Raw genomic sequence first — 20,436 nt, 5'->3', positions numbered from 1 at the left:
TTTGTTTCAAAATTGTGAAAAAGATAAATGTTGTATTTTAGGTTTGCGTATCAGCAGAATTAAATTTAAATTTGTGTTCATAACACTATGGAGAGACTTTTTCGTTACCAAGTATTATATACTTTATCACTTATTCACTTATTTTTCACGATTACTAATCTAAACAGTCTTTTGGCTCACGTTAGTCGCTCTCCCCCAAAGGAACACTGTATATTATTATTATTATTATTATTATTATTATTATTATTATTATTATTATTATTATTATTATTATTATTATTATTAGTAAAAAATAAAACTATGCGAAGCTTGATTATATCCTTTCGTTCGGTCACTCAAGTCAAACTGGAGCGGTGCGGCTTCCGTAGAGCGGATTGAAGCGTCGCACGGGCAGATCGTTTCTACAAGTCAAGATGGCGACATCGGAGCCGGTAAGAGAGACGAGACACAGATGAAAATAACCGACTGATGCGCGCGGAGATGCTCGTTGAGTCCCCGATTTATCTGTTGGATTTAATTTCCGAAGTTTCCACGTTGATCGTGACGCTTGTATTTAGGGTAATTGGCGGTGTTTCGCATTAACAAAATCGGCGTGGATTAGCGTTAGCATGCAGTGCAATGTGCCTGACTTTGTCGGCAGGGAGGGACTGATTGACTGAGCGTCGTTCATTCATACTTCACGCAGTGGTTTGCCTTGGTGTAACTCGACATTAGACCCAAAGTACAGTGGTGGTCATGGCGGGAACATTTTTATTTTGCCCCCTCTAATTTATTAATGCAGTTTATGACGCTAAAAACACGTGTGTATCGAGCTTCTAACTAGCCTAGCACGCCTGCTAAAACTAATGCTAGCAACCCTTAGTTGTGAAGTGAGCTAAGGTTTTATCTTTTTCTGGCACTTATTACGAGATTTAATGAATTTGTTTGGTCTGTAGGTGTTATAAATGTTAATTTGGTGACTCACGTTCAAATGTGTCTTTCAAAAACGCGGCTTGAAATATATTATAATATTGTCAGTGTAGGGCCTATGAAAGGCAGAAGTCTTCCATAATGCAGATATTAAAACCTTGCAGGTGTCTCGAGTTTCTGCTTTAAAAAAAAAAAAAAAGATTTAACTGATGAGTTTAAAATATCATCAAAATGTCTTTGTTCTGCTATTATCTCTCTACGTCCCTCCAGCAGCAGCAGTCAGAGTGTGTTTCTGAGTTTGTCGTTCTTTTTAACTGGAGTTTATGCTAATGCATGTCCATGGTTTCAGCCTTGGCTCTGACGTGTCAAGAGGACATGTCCATGGCGCTGTCTGTGGTGCTGAAGAAAGGAGATGTAGATGTTTACTTAAAGTTAACATCCACCATCTAATCTATCTTTCTAATTTTGAATGCAGGCGCCCTGGTAAAAACGTATCCGGCTTTCACTGTTTCTCTCATATAACTAATCTTCTTTTTCAATTTTACTAGTACACTTGATGTCTTAAGATATTGAAGTCAAGAGAATAAAAGTTTGTCAACCTCTTACTGTAGTTTCCTACAGGCATAGAAGTAAACAAACTGCGTTACTTTTATCCCTTCTTTTTTAATATTGCTCAATTAACATCGACACAGCCTGTCTGTTCTGTTTTGCAACATCTTGGCTGCTTGGTCGCGTGAAATCTGTGGAACTGTTGAATGTTCAGAACCACGTGATGAGTCTCTTGGTCCTGTGAGGTTTGGCAGTGACAACGGGCAAAACATCAAATCTCCAAAAGAAGAGATGGAATGCAGATGGTGATCAAATCATGTAAATGCAGTGGACGCACTTGCAGCTCAGCTTGTGCCGATTTGGATTCACAAACCCCCATTTTGTTGAACGCAGCCAGTGGATTAGTCATTTATCTGGAATGAATTATTTAATTTGTGGGGGGTGTGTAGGGGGGTTGTCTTTGTTTGTAGTCTTATAGCTTGTCTCTGCCCTCCGAGGGTTTTCTATTCTGTGTGAAGAACGACGTGAAAGTGAAATTCAGATTTTACACAATCTGATTATGGTTAAGAAATACTCTTGTACAACAGCGAATCAGAAGCCAAGTTCAGGGCCGTGCTTTGAGAAGCTTGCTTAGTCATCTCACTGTTTCGTGTCGGACATCTAAACTAGGTGACTGATTAAGTTGGCAGGATTTATAGGCTAAATTGTTATTGAAATTGCATTAGTAAATATTACAAATTTTTTGTAGCTCTGATTAAAAAATGTGTTTGTGCCTTTCTCGTCTGCAGTGTGTTCAAAACTAGGATTCATCCAGATTCATGTATTCCGTTTCCTCTGTAGCTATATGATGTGTTTGTGTGTTTATCTCTTTAGAAAGCAGCTGAAACTGAAGATCAACAGGCTGATGGTCAGGTTGTTGCAAATCCTGAGCAGTATATCAAACATCCATTGCAAAACAGGTGAGAATCAAAACCAGTGAGGTGAATAGGTGAATGTTGGAAAAACATTTTGAATATCAAACTTGGACTGTTCTACTGAGATCATTTCATGTTGAAATGAATACATTTATTCCTCATTTAACTGAGTTGGTTAATTAACTACATCCTTCTTGATGGACATTATAAAAACATTTGCTAAATACGAGCAAACAGCAAAGCAAGAGTAAAACTTTCCTGTTTCTGTTTTTTTTTTTTTTTTTTTTGGTCTCTTTAGTACATGTTTAAATCACACAATGAAGCTTAGCTGCACAGTTGCAACATAAGGAGACATGGTAATCTCTTTAAGTTTCAGTGAGGTAACATGATTTCCTTACAAGGTGCTACTTGAAACTACCAGCTGTTTGGAAATATGAAAAACATATTTTGCTTCTGAAAATGTGTTGTTTTGGGGGAAGTAAAAGAACATGCAAATATATAGATACAGTTAAATAAGCCTTAAAATAAATTATAATAAAAAAAACTAGATTTATGAAATACAAAGTGGAGAAAATCAGAATGCGAATTTTCTTGCATTGAAGAAAATCTGATCTGCGTTGTTCAGACTTTCATAAAAAGATCAGATGCAGGCCGCATTATGGCAACAAAAAAAATCAGAATTGGGTCGTTTCAGGTTGCAGTATGAATGCAGTCAAAGTGACTCATCAGCCAATATTAATAACTATTGATTAGTTTTTCGTCTTAAGTATCAGAGATACTGCCAAACTGGGGACATGACCTTTCTTGTTTTTTAATTGTTTTATCCACAGTTTCCTCTCGTTTTCTTTTTTTTTTTTTAGCAGTTATGAGATACGGTGGCAAACCCCGAAACTGCTACTGCGCAAGTTTCTCAACAGGTTGTTGCTAAGTAACAAGGAGTGAGTGCATGAGTTAATTAGAGTGCACTTTTATTAGTTAGCTCGAAGAGGTTGAGTGATCAAAGTCTTTACTTTGCCTACATCCCCCAGAATGCATTGGACTCCAGTGAAATTATTGAACATTTTATCAGCTGTTGACATTGATCTATTGCGTATGTTGGTCTATCTATCTATATATTGTCTATTGCGATATATATATATATATATATATATATATTTAAAAAAAAATTCCCTTCTCACCCTCCGCGGGTGGTCTGTTTCATCCTCTGAGCTCGGGTCCTCTACCAGAGGCCTGGGAGCTTGAGGGTTCTGCGCAGTATCTTGGCTGTGCCTAGAACTGCACATTTCTGGACTGAGATGTCTGATGTTGTTCCTGGGATCTGTTTGAGCCACTGCTCCAGTTTGGGGGTGACTGCCCCGAGGGCCCCGATGACCACAGGCACCACTGTGGTCTTCACCTTCCAGGTCTTTTCCAGTTCCTCCCTGAGGCCCTGGTATTTCTCCAATTTCTCATGCTCCTTTTTCCTGATGTTGTAATCACTTGGTATTGCTACATCCACCACAACGGCAGTTATATATATATATATATATATATATATATATATATATATATATATATATAGGTTTATTGCCCAGCCTTACTACACAGTAATAATGGGTTTTATGCTGCTGATGGGTGGGTTTAATGGAACAGCTGTAGGTGGTGGGGGCACCGAGTTCGCCTGGTGTCCCCTGTCTGCCCTCGGCCCTCTCCCGGCCAGCCCTGCCCCTCCTGGGAACGTATGAAAGAATAAATGCTCCCATTGTACACAAAGGCTGCATTTCTAGTGCTGCCGATGGTTTTCTGCGTTCATGTGTGCTTTTGTGAGAAGCTGTTGTTTCTGCTGTGCACTGAGGTCATACAATATGAAGTAAAAACCTCTTTCAACCAATTTGGCTCATAATATTAGATAAGAGGTATTTCCTTTGTGAGAGAAGCAATAAATTGCCATGTGGACCTGAACTTGCTTCCTTTTTCAGATGGGCCCTGTGGTATTTCAAAAATGACAAGAGCAAAAGCTGGACGGAGAACTTGCGTCTCATTTCCAAGTTTGACACAGTTGAAGACTTTTGGGCGTAAGTTTCGTTTTTATGAAATGATACAAACTCCTGCAAATACAATGTGGAATCATTTATGTGTACTGAGATTTGCTTCAAATGAATTCAACTTTTTAAATTTTCTGTGAGTTTTTATGAAAGCGATTTAAAAGCCCAAATAATCTCTCGTATTTTTCTATTTCAATAATGTACTGTGAACTGTTTCTGAATATTACAAAGATACTATTGAATATTCCCATAATATATTTTGAATGAATATATGAAACCTTCCATCAAAACACATACAATCCAGCAGGGCTGTTTGATGTCTGCAGGATGTTGTTGATCATTTTACTGTGATCTAAAGCAAATGAGGCTTGATATGTATATGTTTGGATTTTGCTGAGTTTTGTTGTTTGATGTTAAAAAAAATTCTGATCTTTGTTGCAGATTATATAACCACATACAGCAACCAAGCAAACTTGGCTTTGGTTGTGATTATTCCTTGTTTAAGGTAAATCAATTTCTTTTTTTTCTTTTTTTTTCCCTTATTGTCCATTTGTATGAATATTTTTTGCCTACAATATGACATTTCTTCTTTGTTATCATCTGATAGTGTTTTATTTCTCTTAATATGTTGAAATAAAATAAGAGTTGGTAATATTTCTCTTTCACAGTCTGGCTTTCATACATATTAGCATATCTGAAATCAGCTTTTTCAAATTAGAGACTGTTCTCTTGAGTTTAAGAATATATACAATGAACAGAATATGAATGCATTGGAAAGAAAAGGACACGCTGTAGTATTTAACATAATTGTAACTATCTGTGCCAGGATGGCATTAAGCCAATGTGGGAAGATGATCGGAATAAGCTCGGGGGTCGATGGCTGATGACTCTCAACAAACAACAGAGGCATAACGACCTCGACCGCTACTGGATGGAAACGGTACCGCCGCTGTTTTCTCCCCAGAATGACTTCCTGTCATCTAATAGGATGATTTGTTTAGGAAAAGATGAATTGACCCATGTTGTCATGCTGAACCTTACAGCTCCTGTGTTTAGTTGGTGAGTCATTTGATGAGGCAAGTGAAGAGGTATGCGGAGCTGTGGTGAACGTCAGACCCAAAGGCGACAAAATATCCATCTGGACCAGCAACTGCCAAAACAGGGAAGCCATCATGACGATAGGGTAAGAAAGAAAGTCACACCATTATGCAGGACTGTGCAAAAATATTTATACCCTTTGATCTTTTTCACGTTTTCTCACATTACAACCTCAAACTTTTGTCTTTTGTGATGTTTTATGTCGTAGAATATCACAATTATTGTGATTTGGAAGAAACGGATTCTTGGGTCTCAAATCTTTATTAAGTAAAATTCCGAATAGTGGATGGATTATAATTATATCACACCTTATGTTGGTCTAACATAAAATCTCAGTGAAACACATAGAAAGTTGTATTTTTTTTTTTAATTTATGCGACCAGTGTTATACTGCTGGATTCCTACGACCATTAGATGGTGACTGTGAGCTTCTTTTCCTTCTGTCTCTACAGGCAACTTTACAAAGAGCGTTTGAACATCCCTATAAAAGCCATGATTGGCTACCAGTCTCATGACGACACGTCCAGTAAGAGCGGCTCCACCACCAAGAACATGTACTCTGTCTGAAAACCCTTCCCTGTTTCGACTTGCTGTAGATTTAAACAATTACCAGTCTGCATCATCACATTAACTTTTTGAGTTGTCAACTACTATAGTGTATTTTCCTTTTATTGCAAACAAATATTGTTTAAAGTGTGTACAGTCTGAGCTACTCCCCCCACCCCTCCAACACAAGGAGTTATTACAACCAGGCTGGCTGGAGAGTCTGCCTCAAGATGTCTTAAATGAGCAGAAGAACATAAATAATTTCCTTTTAGAGTTGAGGAGTTGAGTGACTCGTATAGTGACCTCCCACGGCCATGCTGAGAGCGAGCTTTTTTCAGTACTCGACTACTTTGAGATGGGAAAGAACCCCCCTTAACTTTTTAAGGCCTTGTGTTTTCCTCATGCTGAATTCTCCTCTAAAAAGTGTTTCTTCTCCCACTAGAAAAATTCTAGACACATTTTTTTGCTTCACAGAACAAGTTTTAAGGACAGTTTTTAACTTGATTTATTCAGAGCATGAGGTGGGCTTTCAGGTGCATCAGCATGAAGAATCTACAGTATCCTAAAGTTTGGAAAAGCTGTGGTCACACTCCAAAGTGGAAGGTTTGGATTTTAAGGCCATCTGTTACTTCAGCCACGTTGGAATTGTTGAATATTGCTTGTAGTATTTCTTGTTTTGTTTTCTTCCACTTACATTTATTTATAATGTATGCATTGCAGTTGCTTAGTTGAAATACAACGATGAAACTTGTTTTATTTTTCTTTGGTTACAGTTTATAGTGAGGACTACTGCATATAGATGACATTTTTTCCCCTGTGTACCATACAGTAACATTGCTGACAGAAGGTGTGCTTTTCACTGTTCTCTTCCTAACAGCAACTGTAGATTATGTCGCACTCCTCAGTTGATGCGAAAGAAAGATGATATTCATTGTGAAATGACTTTGCTCATAATGTATCTTTATTATCTGTAATTCCAGGATGTATATTACCTTCTTTCAAGTAAAGGTTAAGTGCTTTGCATTAAACCACAACATTGTTGTCTCTTTTGTGAAGAGTTTTGAGTTCTCAGTGATTCAGCATTAAACCCAATCGAACAAAATAGGATTAGTTTGCTTGTGAACAACTGCAACGAGTCCAAAGGCCTTGGAGACTTGGTGATCATAAGATGCCACCCTGAGCTGTAGTTTGCAAACTCCGGGTACACGTATGAAAAAAAAGAAAAGGTATTTTGAGAAAGTTTGTCATTTCAGGTAGTGAATCCCATTCATACATTTTTTACAGGAGTGAAATATTTGATTATATTTTTTATGTCAGGTGCTTGAAATCCTCGAAAGTGCTTGAATTTCAATTGGGTGTTTTCAAGGTTTGGAAAGTGCTTGGAAGGTTTGCTAATGTTTGATTAGAAGCCAAAATTTGGAAAGCATTTATAATTGAAACTAAATATTTATTGTAACTTCAAATGACCTAGGCATACAGATGACAAAACCTCAAAATTTCATCTCAGAAAATTTTAATATTACAGCAATTCAAAAAAACAATTTTAGGTGCACCATATGCTGAGGCAACAGCTGTCAATGCTGCTCTCCTGGGTATGATTCAGGTCATTTGCTGCATGTCTTCTGTTAGCGGGACTCTTGTCCAGGTACTGTTGAATAAAATTCAATGGTACCAAAATCCATCTTAAAAAAAGCACATTTTTAATGTATGTATGCTATGTAATGTCCACTTTATGGCCAACACAGTCATGGGAAAGACGGCTTACAGGTGTCCAGAAGACACACACACACTCCACAAGGACATTAAACAAAAGGGCCTTGCTAAAGGAGCTGGTTGTTCATAGTGCTGCATCCTTGCATATCTATAAAAAGTTGTCTAGAACAAAAAACTGGTATGAAAAGGTACACCAGCAACAGAAATAAATGCAGCCTTCAGAGGTTTGTCAGGCAAAATATTGATCTAATCATCACAGCTTTGTGTAAAGACAACTATTATTGAATTTTGACGCTTCCTACAAGCTCAAATTACTTAATTACCTGACGTTTTCAGCAAGACAGGACACTAATGTTGAAAAAGAATAAACGAAGAATAGCTGAGGACCTGGTTATTATGGGTTAAAGCTAAGCAAACTACAGGTGAGGAGAATTTTAAATTGTTCTTGGTTTGGGGCAAATGACAAGATCGCCCAGGCGTTTAGGAATTCAAACACAATAAAACACCTTCAGAGATCTTAATCTAATTTTATTTGTAAAAAAAAAAAGTATATGGGAATGATAATTTAGCATTTCCAAGATGATTCCTGGTTTTATGTTTTTCCAGCATGGCCACAACACTTAACTTAAACACTTAAACTAGTAAACTAGCAACGTCGGTCTTGGAACACCTGATGCGATACAATCAGGTAATGTAATGGAAAGGACACAGACAACACCTTCTGTAAAGGAGGTGATGACGTCTGTGTGTTTTCAGTGAGAAAGAATCGTATAAGTCTTTGTTCAAAAACGTCACTCAGTTTTGATTGTCTAGTCAAACAGGATCTTTGGTAGTTACAGGAACTCCGCCCTTCGATCCAAGAGCAGGACAGACTCCAAGAGCATCACAGTCTATCCTGTCTATCAGCATGACACGTAATAACTTCTTAATGCTATTAAAGTGCCTAAACGTCAGGTTTGTACTGAGCTACAAGAGAAAATGTGTTTGTTGGTACACTCTGTCCACATTCTAAAGGTTATTGCACTAAAAAACACACATGCTAAAACTGTTTCATCAAAGCCAGATGACTTGGGTAAATAATTTCTGGTAAGTACAGTTTACACAGCTGTGAAAAATTATTCACATCCCTGCTCACATTTTGCTACGGTACAACCACAAGTTTTAACGCGTTTTATTAGGGTTTTATGTGATAGACCAACAGAAAGTTCTACATAATTGAGAAGTGGAAGGAAATTGACACAAGGTTTTGAAATTTGTGGCAAAGTGTGACATTTGTGTTCAGGCATTCTCGCTTTTATTCCCTACATAAAATCCAGAGCAAGCAATTACCGCTGAAAGTCTCCCAATTAGTAAATGGAGTCCATCTGTGTGAAAGTCATTCTCAGTATAACTAAAACCTGCTCTGTGAAAGCCTTCAAGGTTCGTTAGAGAGCATTAGTGAAGACCAAGCAAACACAGCAGACAGATCAGGGAGAAAAGTGATGACTCTCATGTTCGAAAATGGAACAGATATTGCACAAAAATATGCCAGTCCTTCTAAATTGGCGAGTCGGGCAAGGAGACACAGTTACAGTGGAATGGTTTGATCATTCCACTGTAGCTCTGGCTACAGTGGAATGATCAAACCATTCCACAAACCAGACAAACCAGTCTTCAAAACAAGACTTGGAACGGTCCAGTCCAAATCAAGACTTGCATTCAAAGAACAATCTGTGGCAAGATTTTTAATTTTCTTATCAATTCAATCTGACTGAGCGATATTCTTCGAGCAATATCGCACCGAAGAAAGGGTAGAAATTGTAATTTGTAAACGTGGAAACCTCGTAGAGACGTACCACCAAAAATGTTGCGGCTGTAAATGCAGTGAAGGATTGTTCTACAAAGTGCCGGCTCGGTGCTTCTGAATACATTTCCACGCTGCACGTTTCAGATGTACTTAGTGTTGGCATATCATATAAAATCCCCCCCACACACACACAAAATAAAGTTTGTGGTTAATATGACAAAAAAATGAGAGAAAGTTCTAGAGAGTGAATGATTTTGAAAGGCACTATACGTATGTGGTTTGTTCTGTTGCTGTTAAAGTGGAAGAGTTTTAATAAATATATTACCTAAGATACAGAAATGCCCAATTTAAGGAAACTTTTTTTCAAGTAACAGTTGAGATAATGAAACAAAAGTAAACGCAATCCAAGCCATCAAAGACTGAAGCAATGAAATAACAGAAAACGCTATTGAACCTTCAGCCAGGGTCCAGCCACTGTGGTCACTGATGTCCTACGCAGTCCTTCACTGCTGTTTGTGCTTTCCTGCTGGAACCTGGCCGCCTTATATCATGACATGGGCAATATCAAGGGCTTTTCCTCCTCGCGTTTGCTCAGCAGGTTTGAAACCATGAAGGATGAGAAGAAGAAAAACTCCACTGCGTAGGTGAGCTCAAACATCTGCAGGTTGACACTGAGGGTCCACTCGAAAACTGCAGACAGGAGGTTGTAGACGTACTCTTCCTGGACGAAAAAAATGGTATCTGCAGGTTGTCGAGTTAAGGATCTGAAGGACAAAGTCAGATCATCACTAAAAAGATTGTTTATGGCTGAATTGATCAAGGATTAAATCTCTTTTTTTATTTATATTCACTCCCTCACTGAAGCACCCCAGGGAAGGTTTCGTGCTTCCTCCTTGTGTCGTGCAAGCTGCTGTAGTCAGTCCCACTTAGTAAACACAGTTGCACAACAGATCTGTAAAGAACTTTGAGGCTATAACTTGGGTCTCGCTGCTATATCCTGCCTTCAGATATAGTTTAAAAATCATCAAGTTAAATTATCGTATAATCGTGCAAATGATAAGCATTTCTTTATTAAACAAAACTGATGTGGCATCAGACACTCCAAAAAGGATACAGCAGACAGTCACAGTGAACTGAACCACTGCGAAGAAGACGCGCAGAGGGAAGAGGAACCTTTCGAACCCGGTCAGGACACACTTCCCCGTCAGGGCACAGAGCAGGATGGTGTAGAAGCAGGCACACGTGAAGCTGACAGCAGCTCCGAGGTAGTGCAGGAGAGTTACAGCATCCGGCTGTGGAGAACAGTAACAGCTTTTTAATTATGAAAACAGAGAGGCATTCTTCTTTAACTGCAGTTAATTATTAATTCTCTACTAATGCTAGTAGTGAATTAGTGAATTTTTTTTGTCCTTCTTGCTGTTCAGCTCAGTCTTTTCCTCATGATTGGAAAAGATTTCAAAAAAAGGCATGTGATTGGTTTCGGTGGTGGACAATAGCAGGTCGTCTAATGCTCCTGTTGGTAACAGGTTTTCAATAAATAAGTCTGGAATCAAATGTAAAACACCAGTTTCTGTGCAATATTATGACCTGAGTACGAGATTAAAATACGCCTCCTGTGCTGGGAATCTTTAAAGAGTGCATAAAGCAAATAGTGACCTGCCTTTATTTGCTCTTTCAACACAAGTGTGAACTGAAACAGTTCCACTTTAATATAAGTATTCATAAGATAAAATCTTTTTACAATTCATCCTTCTGCATAGCAGCCCCAGGGGGTTTTCTGCTCACTTTTACACCGTTAAATACTTGTAGGAAGTAAAGCACCGCTTACGTTGCAGTTTCCAGCAGCAAAGGCCCCGGCGGCTGCCACCAATCCAAAGGCTAACGCCAATTTGCTCAGCATGGAGTGGCACATGTGCCTCTCCATTATGTGGGCATGATGGAATACGGTGAACAGCACAACTAAAGAGGAAAACAGGATTAGCATGACACATAACATGCACCAAACCACCTTAGAAAGTATTCATACCCCTTTGACCTAGTAATTATATGTGTATCATTTAATCTCAGTTTAAATTCAGTTTCTGTGTGAAGGCCTCGGAGGTTTGTTAGAGAACATTAGTGAACAAACGGCAACAAGAAACACAGAAGATAAGATATAGAGTCGGTTTAGGTTAAAAAACAGTATCTCAAACTCTGAATGTCTCACTCAGCCCTGCTTAATGTAGCATCTGAAAACCAATTTAGGATCTCACACCTGCAAACCTTCCACATATGGCCGTCCACTTCCACTGACAAGACGAACAAGGAGAGCATTTGCTATCCGTAAATAGCATGCCGTCCCCTCATGATGATACAAAGTTGAGGCAGCATCAAGATAAGGGGAGGTTTTTCTTTAGTTGGGACAAAAAAGCTGGTCAGAACTTATGTCTGTTTAATTTTTCTTTCCCTTTAATTTAACTTTAAGTTGAAGAACTTAAAGTTATGAGTGTGAAAAATGGACGGATGACAAATGTCATGGGATGTGAATACTTGTTAAGGCACTTTACATGTGAAGCACAGGCATTTTGCTGCTGAACTCACAGAGAAAGGTTCCCGCGTTCATTGTTGCTGTAAACAGCGAGCTTTCTGGACCAAAGGTGCCACTTCCGCTGGAATAAAAATAAATAAATAAATAATCTTTTATTATTTATGTTAATGATTCAAGCCTTGGGAAGACAAAATAGGACATTAAGTCTCCTGACTTTTTACCTTATTGTAGGAACAAAGCAACATCCTTCGGTCTCGTTCCCTCGACAGAAATTTTTACCGCTCCTACAAGAGAAATCGAGAACTTATTAGTTAAGATTTTTTTTTAAAAGTTAAAATAAAAATGATACTCAACTCACCAATCACTGAGCGAACACACATGATTGTTGGAGTGGGCCATGCCATATCTGAAAAAAATTGCAGAAGTGATCAATTTAGTTACATAATATCATGTTTGAATTCCAGCTTTAATTGGATTTAATAGTTAAATTGCTGCCAAGCAGGTTTTAAGGTTTCATTAAATCACAAGCGTCTTCTTATTTCTTTTGTATCAAACTAAGACCTATTAAACCAGCTTATTCATTTATTAAAGTTGAAAACTTTAAACCAGAGTGAATTCACAAAATGTCTTGCTTCAGTAAATTTTACTGCTAAAACCGAACTCAAAGAAAGACACAATAGAGGAGGAAAAAAACCACAAATGACTTTTAGAGTTTAATTATTAACAGAATGAATAACAAGAAAACACCTCTAGGTATTTCTTGTTGATCCAGTGAGCACACCCTGGCACCCTAAACAAGCCAGGTCACATATTTTCATCTCACCATCTCAAGGATACACGCAACTCACATCTCACTAAATGTGTGCCTTTGTGCTGGTTTTGTCTGATTTGGACAACTTTTTAAAGATTACACGGTGCCTCATCTGCACAGAATCATGCCAGCGTTATCTGTTACAAATGTCAGTCCTTCAACGTCTTTTTATTTTTCCTATCCAAGAATATATAATCTGTATTGTCGTCGTGGTAACCATGACGTGGTCTTGACATGCTGCCTTTTGTGGAAACTGTCACATTATCTGCAGGAAGCTGATCAGAAGGTGAAAAACAAACAAAACTGTTGTAAACTTGCCATTTAATGCCAGTACACACAGAGCAGCAGAGACAGTAAGCTGTAAAAATGAAATGTTGTCTTTTAACCAGGATGTAAAGACATTAGAGACACTGTCAATAAAGACTTACACGCTCCATGTTCCAATGAAGGACACCAGTGTTAGAGAGATGGGAAGGATGATCCAGAGCACCATGTCTCGGGGTTCAGGAAGAAGAATGAAATTAAAAACAAGGATTCTTGATGTCTTCAACACACTCGGTGTCAGACCTCTTTAGAGGTTTGTGGATTCCTCATGGAGAGAGAGCATTAAATCCCCAGGTAAAAAAAAAGTATCACAAAACCCCTGAAAGCCTCAGTGGTAAATAAATGTAATGCTCCTTAGTTTTAATAAGCAGTAACTCCGGTGTTGTTAAAGTAAGTCCTCCACAATCAAGAGTGCAGTGCTGCTTTATATGAGCCTCCTTCTGTTTGTCTCTGCCACTCCTCTGAAGCACCACCTTATTCTGAGAGAAGAGCGTTGGGAAACACGGGCTTGGCCCTCTGTCTTCAACCACATTGTTTGTATCGTTTCAAAGACTCTCTGTAGGCTTCGTCATGTGGAAAGCTTTTCATTGTTACAAATGTATAAAAGTTTGGCACATGAACTTGCTCAACTTTTCCTGTAAATCAATGATGGAAGAAAGTAAAGAACAACTTTAATTACATACAAATGATTTGATATTAAACACTTATTTTATAAGTATATATATACACTGCTCAAAAAAATAAAGGGAACACTTAAACAACACAATATAACTCCAAGTAAATCAAACTTCTGTGAAATATATATTGACCCTCGTCGGGTCAATATATATATATATATATAAAGCAGCATATATATATATTATATATATATAAAGCAGCATATATATATATATATATATATATATATATATATATATATATATATATATATATATATATATATATATATATATATAGAGAGAGAGAGAGAGAGAGAGAGAGAGAGAGAGAGAGAGAGAGAGAGATTGTGAAAACATTTTAGGCTCTGAAAACTGAAAGAGAACGAAAGCAGCAACTTGTTCAGTTGTTAAATTTTCCAGGAACTTGTAGACTGTCAGGTTTTTGTGAACTTAAAAAAGAAAACAAATCTTTCACGAGCCCCGACTCTCCAAATAGTTATTCCTTTCAATGATTTGTTAGCTGGACTGGGATACACAATGTGGGTCGGAATCCCTGTATGGGATTCTAAATGTTTTCAACTCATCAAATTTTATATGAGCTGCATGTTATGTCATGTTACATAACATTCAAGGCTTAGGTATTTATTCAGGAGTGTTACTGTCTACATCACAATTGACCAGACAGGCAGCGGACACATTGGATTTTTTTCATTTAATTCTTTTTGACCGTTCTCTGGAAACTCAAGAGACGGTAGAGATTGAAAGTTCAGCAGTTTCTGAAATACTCAGGCATCCATTTCTGAACAAATAAAACTTGCTGAGAAGCAGTGTTTCATTTTCAATACGGACCCACTTAAACAAACCGCCGGCAGATGACAAAATTGTTAAAACAGACAATAAGCAACACAAAATACATTAACAAACCACCTGAAAATATCAAATAAAAATAGGCGACTCTAGAAATAAAGCATGAAAAACATAAAGTACAATCCATTAATGCTTACTCAATTGTCCTTAAAATGTGTTTAAAATCCTCCAGTTGAATTAAGCTGCACAATTTCAGGTCGTAAAGTGAAAGTGATGTAGGAAAAATGCGTTTTTCATAATATTATGTAAAAAAAATTATAAAATTTTAATAGCAGAAGATAAAATATTTATTTCAATACAAATACTGTTATTTTAGATTTGTAATAACAATAATAAACATTACATTGTATTATTATATAATGAACAACGTGAAAAATAATAAATGTTGCAGGTATCTTGTATCCATCTAAAAATATTTTCAACTTTGGAAGCTAGTTTTGAAAAGCTAGAGAAGCTTTTGCATATTGATAACATCAGTTTGCACTAAACTACCCAAGGTTGCCATTACTCTCAGTCTTGTGAAGTGAGTCTGAATCTCTTCCTCTATTGTTCATTTCTCAATACAATATGAGTATTTATATATTTTACTATGCAGATGTAAGTACACCGCTTTTAGAGCAGCAGCATGTGAGGTGTGCATGTTCACAACTGTATACACTTCACAGATAGGTAACAGCACTTTTTCTTTCTTATCAGAGTTCTGCACAATGAGCTGATCCAGCCCAGCCGAATTAAAGGAGTGAGATGACAGGGTTAGGGTTTTATTAGGAAAGTATATAATTTGATACTATTGCTGCATACTGCAATGACCATTTCTATGATTTACCTTGAGTTTTACAGACACGGCTGCTTAGAACCTGTAAGTTTAGCACCTATTAAAAACTACATTAAGTATAAAAATCAAAAGTCTAAAGCCAAATACTGTAATGCTATTACAGTATTGGCATGCATGCACCTTGAGATTCAATATTCTGCCAAATATTGCATCCAAGTTATTCTTTGTGATTGTCTCAAATTAATATTGGAATGATGATTGCAATGCCATATATTGTGCAGTTCTAGATGACAATTTTAGATAGATAGATAGATAGATAGATAGATAGATAGATAGATAGATAGATAGATAGATAGATAGATAGATAGATAGATAGATAGATAGATAGATAGATAAATAGATAGATAGATTTCCTCACCAATTATTATTATTATTATTATTATTATTATTAATTTTTTTTTTTTTTTTTTTACTTGTTTACGTTTACTACCCTAGAGTGATTTTTAATTTAAAATAAAGCGTATGATGACAGACTGCTCTGATCAGGCATGTGTGACTTGGACCAAATGGGGTCCTCAACTTCAAAACAAACAAAATGTCGGCGCACATCAGATGGGGACTTCAACGGTTATTACGGGCCCGAAACAAAGCTCTCTTCAGGTTTGATTTGTTTTATCTGTTTTGAATGGTGTGTTAAATGTGTTATCTAACTGATATAACTGATATAATGCGGAGCAAAGGATTGTGTAACGCCTATCATTAGCCGCATCTTTGTACGTGTGAGATTTAGCAAGCTAACTACCGAACTACAAAGCAAACGACCGTATTAGTGCGCAAATTCATTTGTGTTTATATCAGAACTGATTTAAAAATATTTTAAGCCCTGTAAATATCACTTTGTAACATTAATGTCATATGCTCTTGACAATCTAAAGTTTAAGACATCGGCTAGTAGTCAGCTAGCACATATTGTCGGGCTTAGTATGAGCAGAATTATTTTTCTAGCCTTTATTATTATTATTATTATTATTATTTGACCTTCTATCCTTATAACTAAAGAGTGGTCGTCGTGAATCTCAGCTAAAAAAAAAATGTTTATGACAAACTTTTCACGTTTCTACCAGGCTACCAGATCGGTCACAAACCACAGTATTAAGCTTCAGGGGAGTCCAGAGTCAGCCAGGGACAGGAACTACATACTTCTCAGGTGAGACACCACAGTCTCTGATCTCTCCTTTATCACCCTGTCATTCAAGTAGAAAGTGTTCAACCCTACCTGTGACGCTTTTCAGCGAGGAACCTGTCCATCCAGACTCAAGAAACTCCAAACCCAAAAAGCTTGAAATTCCTCCCAGGGAAGCCTGTTCTTGGAAGCGGTACGCAGGACTTTCCTTCTCCGAGCTCAGCTGGATCTTCATCTTTAGCCAGGTAATGGGTCAAGGACACTGCTGTACTTTGACACACTGGTTCTAAATACTATGCCCAAAACATATAATGAAATAAAATAACAGAGTAATATAGTATTCAAGCTGAATCAGTAATTATTCATATCACAATTAACACTGCTAGTGACCAGCAACTGAATGAAATCTGTTTACTGTTAGAACACACATTAAGCAAAAATAGTAATCAGCTGCCTTTACTGTTCATTGGTTCTTCTTCTGCTGCCAAAATATCCCTGGCCTGTCCAGACATATACTACTAAACCACTCAATGTTTAAGAAGTTTAACCCATTTTGCTGCCATGTGTAAAGATCAAAGCAGCAGTCCAAGTAAAAACACCAGAATAGTGTTTTTTGTTGATTATTGCCAGGTTGTGATTTTAATGCTGTGGCTGATTGAGTATGATCATTGCTGTCCTCATTTTGACTGTTAGGATCATTGCCCGTTACATTATAACCAGAGGGATACAGTTCTAAAGATGAAATATAATTAGAATTTGTCTAGAATAAACACAGCACGCTTTAGGAATGTGCGTGTTATGACTTGAATGCGTTTCTATTTTTACTCTTTAGCCAAGCATTTGTGTCTCCTTCAGGGAACTGTTTGAAATTGAGGGAGTGAAAAGTGTGTTCTTTGGCCCTGACTTCATTACTGTCACTAAAGTAAGCACTAAATATACAGCCCATCTCAGTGAAAGTATTGTTTGTAAGGAGGATCACATGAGATGTTTTATTTTTACTGTCAGATGGACGAGGATGTGGAGTGGACGGACATTAAACGGCATGTTTTAGATGCTATTTCCAAGTTCTTTGAGAGTGGGGACCCAATATCAACAGGAGCCGTGCACAGTGAAAGTAGTGAGTTTTTGTTAAAAGCCGTGTCCAGACTGTGGCTTGTATGAACACTTCGACATTTTACAATATTTTATGTTTCCTTTGGAACAGCTCTTTCTGAAGATGATGATGATGTTGTATCTATGATAAAGGAGCTTCTGGACACCAGAATTAGGTACAAAAACTACCAACTTGTCACTGTTTGCATGTATCTGTTTCACCCTAGTAAATCACTGTGATTATGTAGATATTGATAAGGAAAGGAAAAAAAAAGTACATGTCATGCTGACAGTTTCCCTTCTGCTGTTATGAGATAAAATTCTTGATCAGTGTGTCCACCATGCATCTGTTCTGACCAAATGTGTGTTATCTCTTTCCCTCACAAAGACCTACAGTGCAAGAGGATGGAGGCGACGTCATCTTTAAAGGCTTTGAGAACGGCACCGTAAAGTTAAAGCTGGTTGGATCCTGCACAGGATGTCCCAGCTCGACGGTTACTCTGAAAAACGGAATTCAGAACATGCTGCAGTTCTATATCCCAGAAGTGGACAACGTGGAGCAGGTGCTTAACTAAATTACTTTTTTTTTTCACCTGCGATTTGGGTTTGTCTGTGAGTAAAAAGCAGTTTGTACTTTTTTTTTTATAGTTGATACAATTGAACAATTTGTAAAAGCTATTTTATGGGCACACAAAAAGTTACTTTTTATATACATTTTTTGCAATTTTTAAAATTTGTCGAGCTGCATAGACTTCAGACAAAAAAAACATCTTAGATTATTAGTTCCTTCAAACAGATATACTTCCAAGCAAAGTTAAGTCTTCAAAAATTGTTGCAGGGGCTCGATAGACTGAATATATAGCAAATGTTATAGATATTATTATTACTGACATAAACAATACACCTTTAACTCTATAAAGCATGGACTGTTGATGAAAATAGATGGATAGTTATGGTATTTTAGTAATGGCACATGCATGAATAAAAATTAACCTTAGCAAAAGATAGCATTCCTTTCAGATACAGACCTATTATATTACTAAAAGGTTCACTTATTTCAGTAACACAGTTCATAAAGTTAAACACATTATATAATTATTTTTATTACATCCAGAATGATATTTTAAACTTTTAGTTTTGTTACATTTTCCCACTTATAGATCAAAACATGACATTTAAGATTGAAATATTACATCATACCATTGGAAACGTTTTAAAAACAAAGCATGGGCTTAATGAAAAGTATGTTTAATGCCTTTTAATGTTATACATAAAGACAATAACAATAAAATAAATTACTTGTGATGTGGTAGTATGTGGTTAAGTCATAATAAAATGAATTTAGCCAGTATTTTTGCTACAGAGGAAAGCCGTAGCGATTAATTTTTCAACTCATTAGGAACAATATATTTATTAAATTACATGCCTTAAAATTCTTTAATGTAGTTGACCTTAAAAATAATAACTCTGGGACTAAATATGTGAAATAACTGATAAACAATTAATACTTTGTCACTATATAAGTTTAAATGAGAATGTGGTTACGACAGCTGCTGAACCAATATTCATTCATTCAATAAACAATGAATAAATAATAAACTGCAAGTTTAAAGTTATATAAATTAAAAATAATGCAATATACAAACCACAATGGAAAATATATTTAAAATTATTAAAGGGAGATTACATTTGCTCTAAAAAATTTTCTCTTGCAACTTTCTTATATGTTTAGGTCTCATAGTGTAAGGCAACACAGTAACAATTACAATTACTAATGTTTAATTTTTTGCCCAGGTGGAAGACGAAGTGGATGAAATTAATTCAAAGGTTTTTGAAGAAGTGGAGCGTAAGCTACAAGAATAAGAACTTCAGCGACTAACAACTTGCTTATGAATTCTGTCAGAAGAGAAATATCTGTAAACGTGAGAAAACAGTATTTCTGTTGTTGCTCATACTGGATGAAAACCATGCAGTGAGAAAATTATTTCCAGATTTTCTTTTGCTTATGAACTAAATATTCTTACTGTAATTTGCATTAATATACTTTATGCCCCTGTTCCTAAAGAAAGATGACATACTGTATACAGAAAATGTTGTTTTTGTTGCTATAGAAAAGTTTTTTTTTTTTTTTTTACTGTGACTGTTTTAAATGTAGTGTTGTATTTATTTCTTATAAATATTGTACATTAAGAAAGAATATTTTGCTAAGATGATGATGATTTTGTGAAAGTTGATGACAGTGGTTTATGTCCTCCAGGAAAATTAGCCAGTTATTTGCATTTGCTCCTGCTTCACACATTATAAAAGAAGGTTAAACTGTGGAAATTATTACATTACTTAAATAAATGAATGGAGAAAAATTATTAAATTATCTATTGTGTGATAGTCGATTTATCGTATGAAACCCCAAAAGGTTATTAATATACATTGTGTTCCACTTTGTAATTTTACTATATCACATTAAAGTTTACTTTGACTGTTTTTCTGTTGTGTCTATCACTCATCTCAGATGGTTCATCATGAAGAAAAATGAGCTGCAGATTTTTGAAGAAAGAAGCAGACTGTGAGAGCTGCAGTGTAAAGTAATACCTCTGTGACAATGAAACAGTTGATTTTGATAAGAACATGAATGTGGTTTCCTCAGAATTTATTCAGACAT

The 20,436-nt window shown here is 36.6% G+C and overlaps 3 protein-coding genes across 5 annotated transcripts; 2 read left to right on the top strand and 1 right to left on the bottom strand.

The window, feature by feature from the left end:
• Positions 1–334: 334 nt before the first annotated feature.
• On the top strand, positions 335–7,074 carry eif4e1c (eukaryotic translation initiation factor 4E family member 1c). Its single transcript, XM_008429595.2, has 7 exons — positions 335–431; positions 2,332–2,417; positions 4,331–4,426; positions 4,838–4,901; positions 5,223–5,336; positions 5,440–5,579; positions 5,947–7,074. Exons 1-7 carry the CDS (start codon positions 414–416, stop codon positions 6,059–6,061), a joined length of 633 nt encoding a protein of 210 aa, XP_008427817.1. The 5' UTR covers positions 335–413; the 3' UTR covers positions 6,062–7,074.
• A 462-nt stretch (positions 7,075–7,536) lies between these two features.
• Positions 7,537–13,752, bottom strand: LOC103476879 (transmembrane protein 150A). The gene is made up of 7 exons (XM_008429593.3): positions 13,306–13,752; positions 12,425–12,472; positions 12,288–12,350; positions 12,120–12,187; positions 11,368–11,498; positions 10,654–10,831; positions 7,537–10,280 (listed from the first exon to the last, which is right to left on the bottom strand). Exons 1-7 carry the CDS (start codon positions 13,368–13,370, stop codon positions 10,087–10,089), a joined length of 747 nt encoding a protein of 248 aa, XP_008427815.1. The 5' UTR covers positions 13,371–13,752; the 3' UTR covers positions 7,537–10,086.
• Positions 13,753–16,034: 2,282 nt separating this feature from the next.
• On the top strand, positions 16,035–20,258 carry LOC103476878 (NFU1 iron-sulfur cluster scaffold homolog, mitochondrial). Of its 3 annotated transcripts, XM_008429591.3 has the most exons (8): positions 16,035–16,162; positions 16,627–16,709; positions 16,795–16,930; positions 17,541–17,607; positions 17,691–17,802; positions 17,890–17,953; positions 18,166–18,340; positions 19,572–20,258. In XM_008429591.3, the coding sequence occupies exons 1-8, from the start codon at positions 16,098–16,100 to the stop codon at positions 19,638–19,640; spliced, it is 771 nt and encodes a 256-aa protein (XP_008427813.1). In that variant the 5' UTR covers positions 16,035–16,097; the 3' UTR covers positions 19,641–20,258. The 3 variants fall into 3 exon arrangements, with proteins under 3 accessions (XP_008427813.1, XP_081472184.1, XP_081472183.1); XM_081616057.1 differs by lacking the exon at positions 16,627–16,709 and having other exon boundaries at positions 16,052–16,162; positions 16,762–16,930; positions 17,518–17,607; XM_081616058.1 differs by lacking the exons at positions 16,627–16,709; positions 17,541–17,607 and having other exon boundaries at positions 16,051–16,162; positions 16,762–16,930.
• The last annotated feature ends 178 nt before the right edge of the window (positions 20,259–20,436 follow it).

This window comes from Poecilia reticulata, chromosome 15 (genome assembly GCF_904066995.2).
Source record: "Poecilia reticulata chromosome 15, P_reticulata-male-v2, whole genome shotgun sequence".
Lineage (NCBI taxonomy): Eukaryota > Metazoa > Chordata > Actinopteri > Cyprinodontiformes > Poeciliidae > Poecilia > Poecilia reticulata.
The sequence above is the reverse complement of the archived record's forward strand: the minus strand, read 5'-3'. Positions and strand labels throughout refer to the sequence as shown.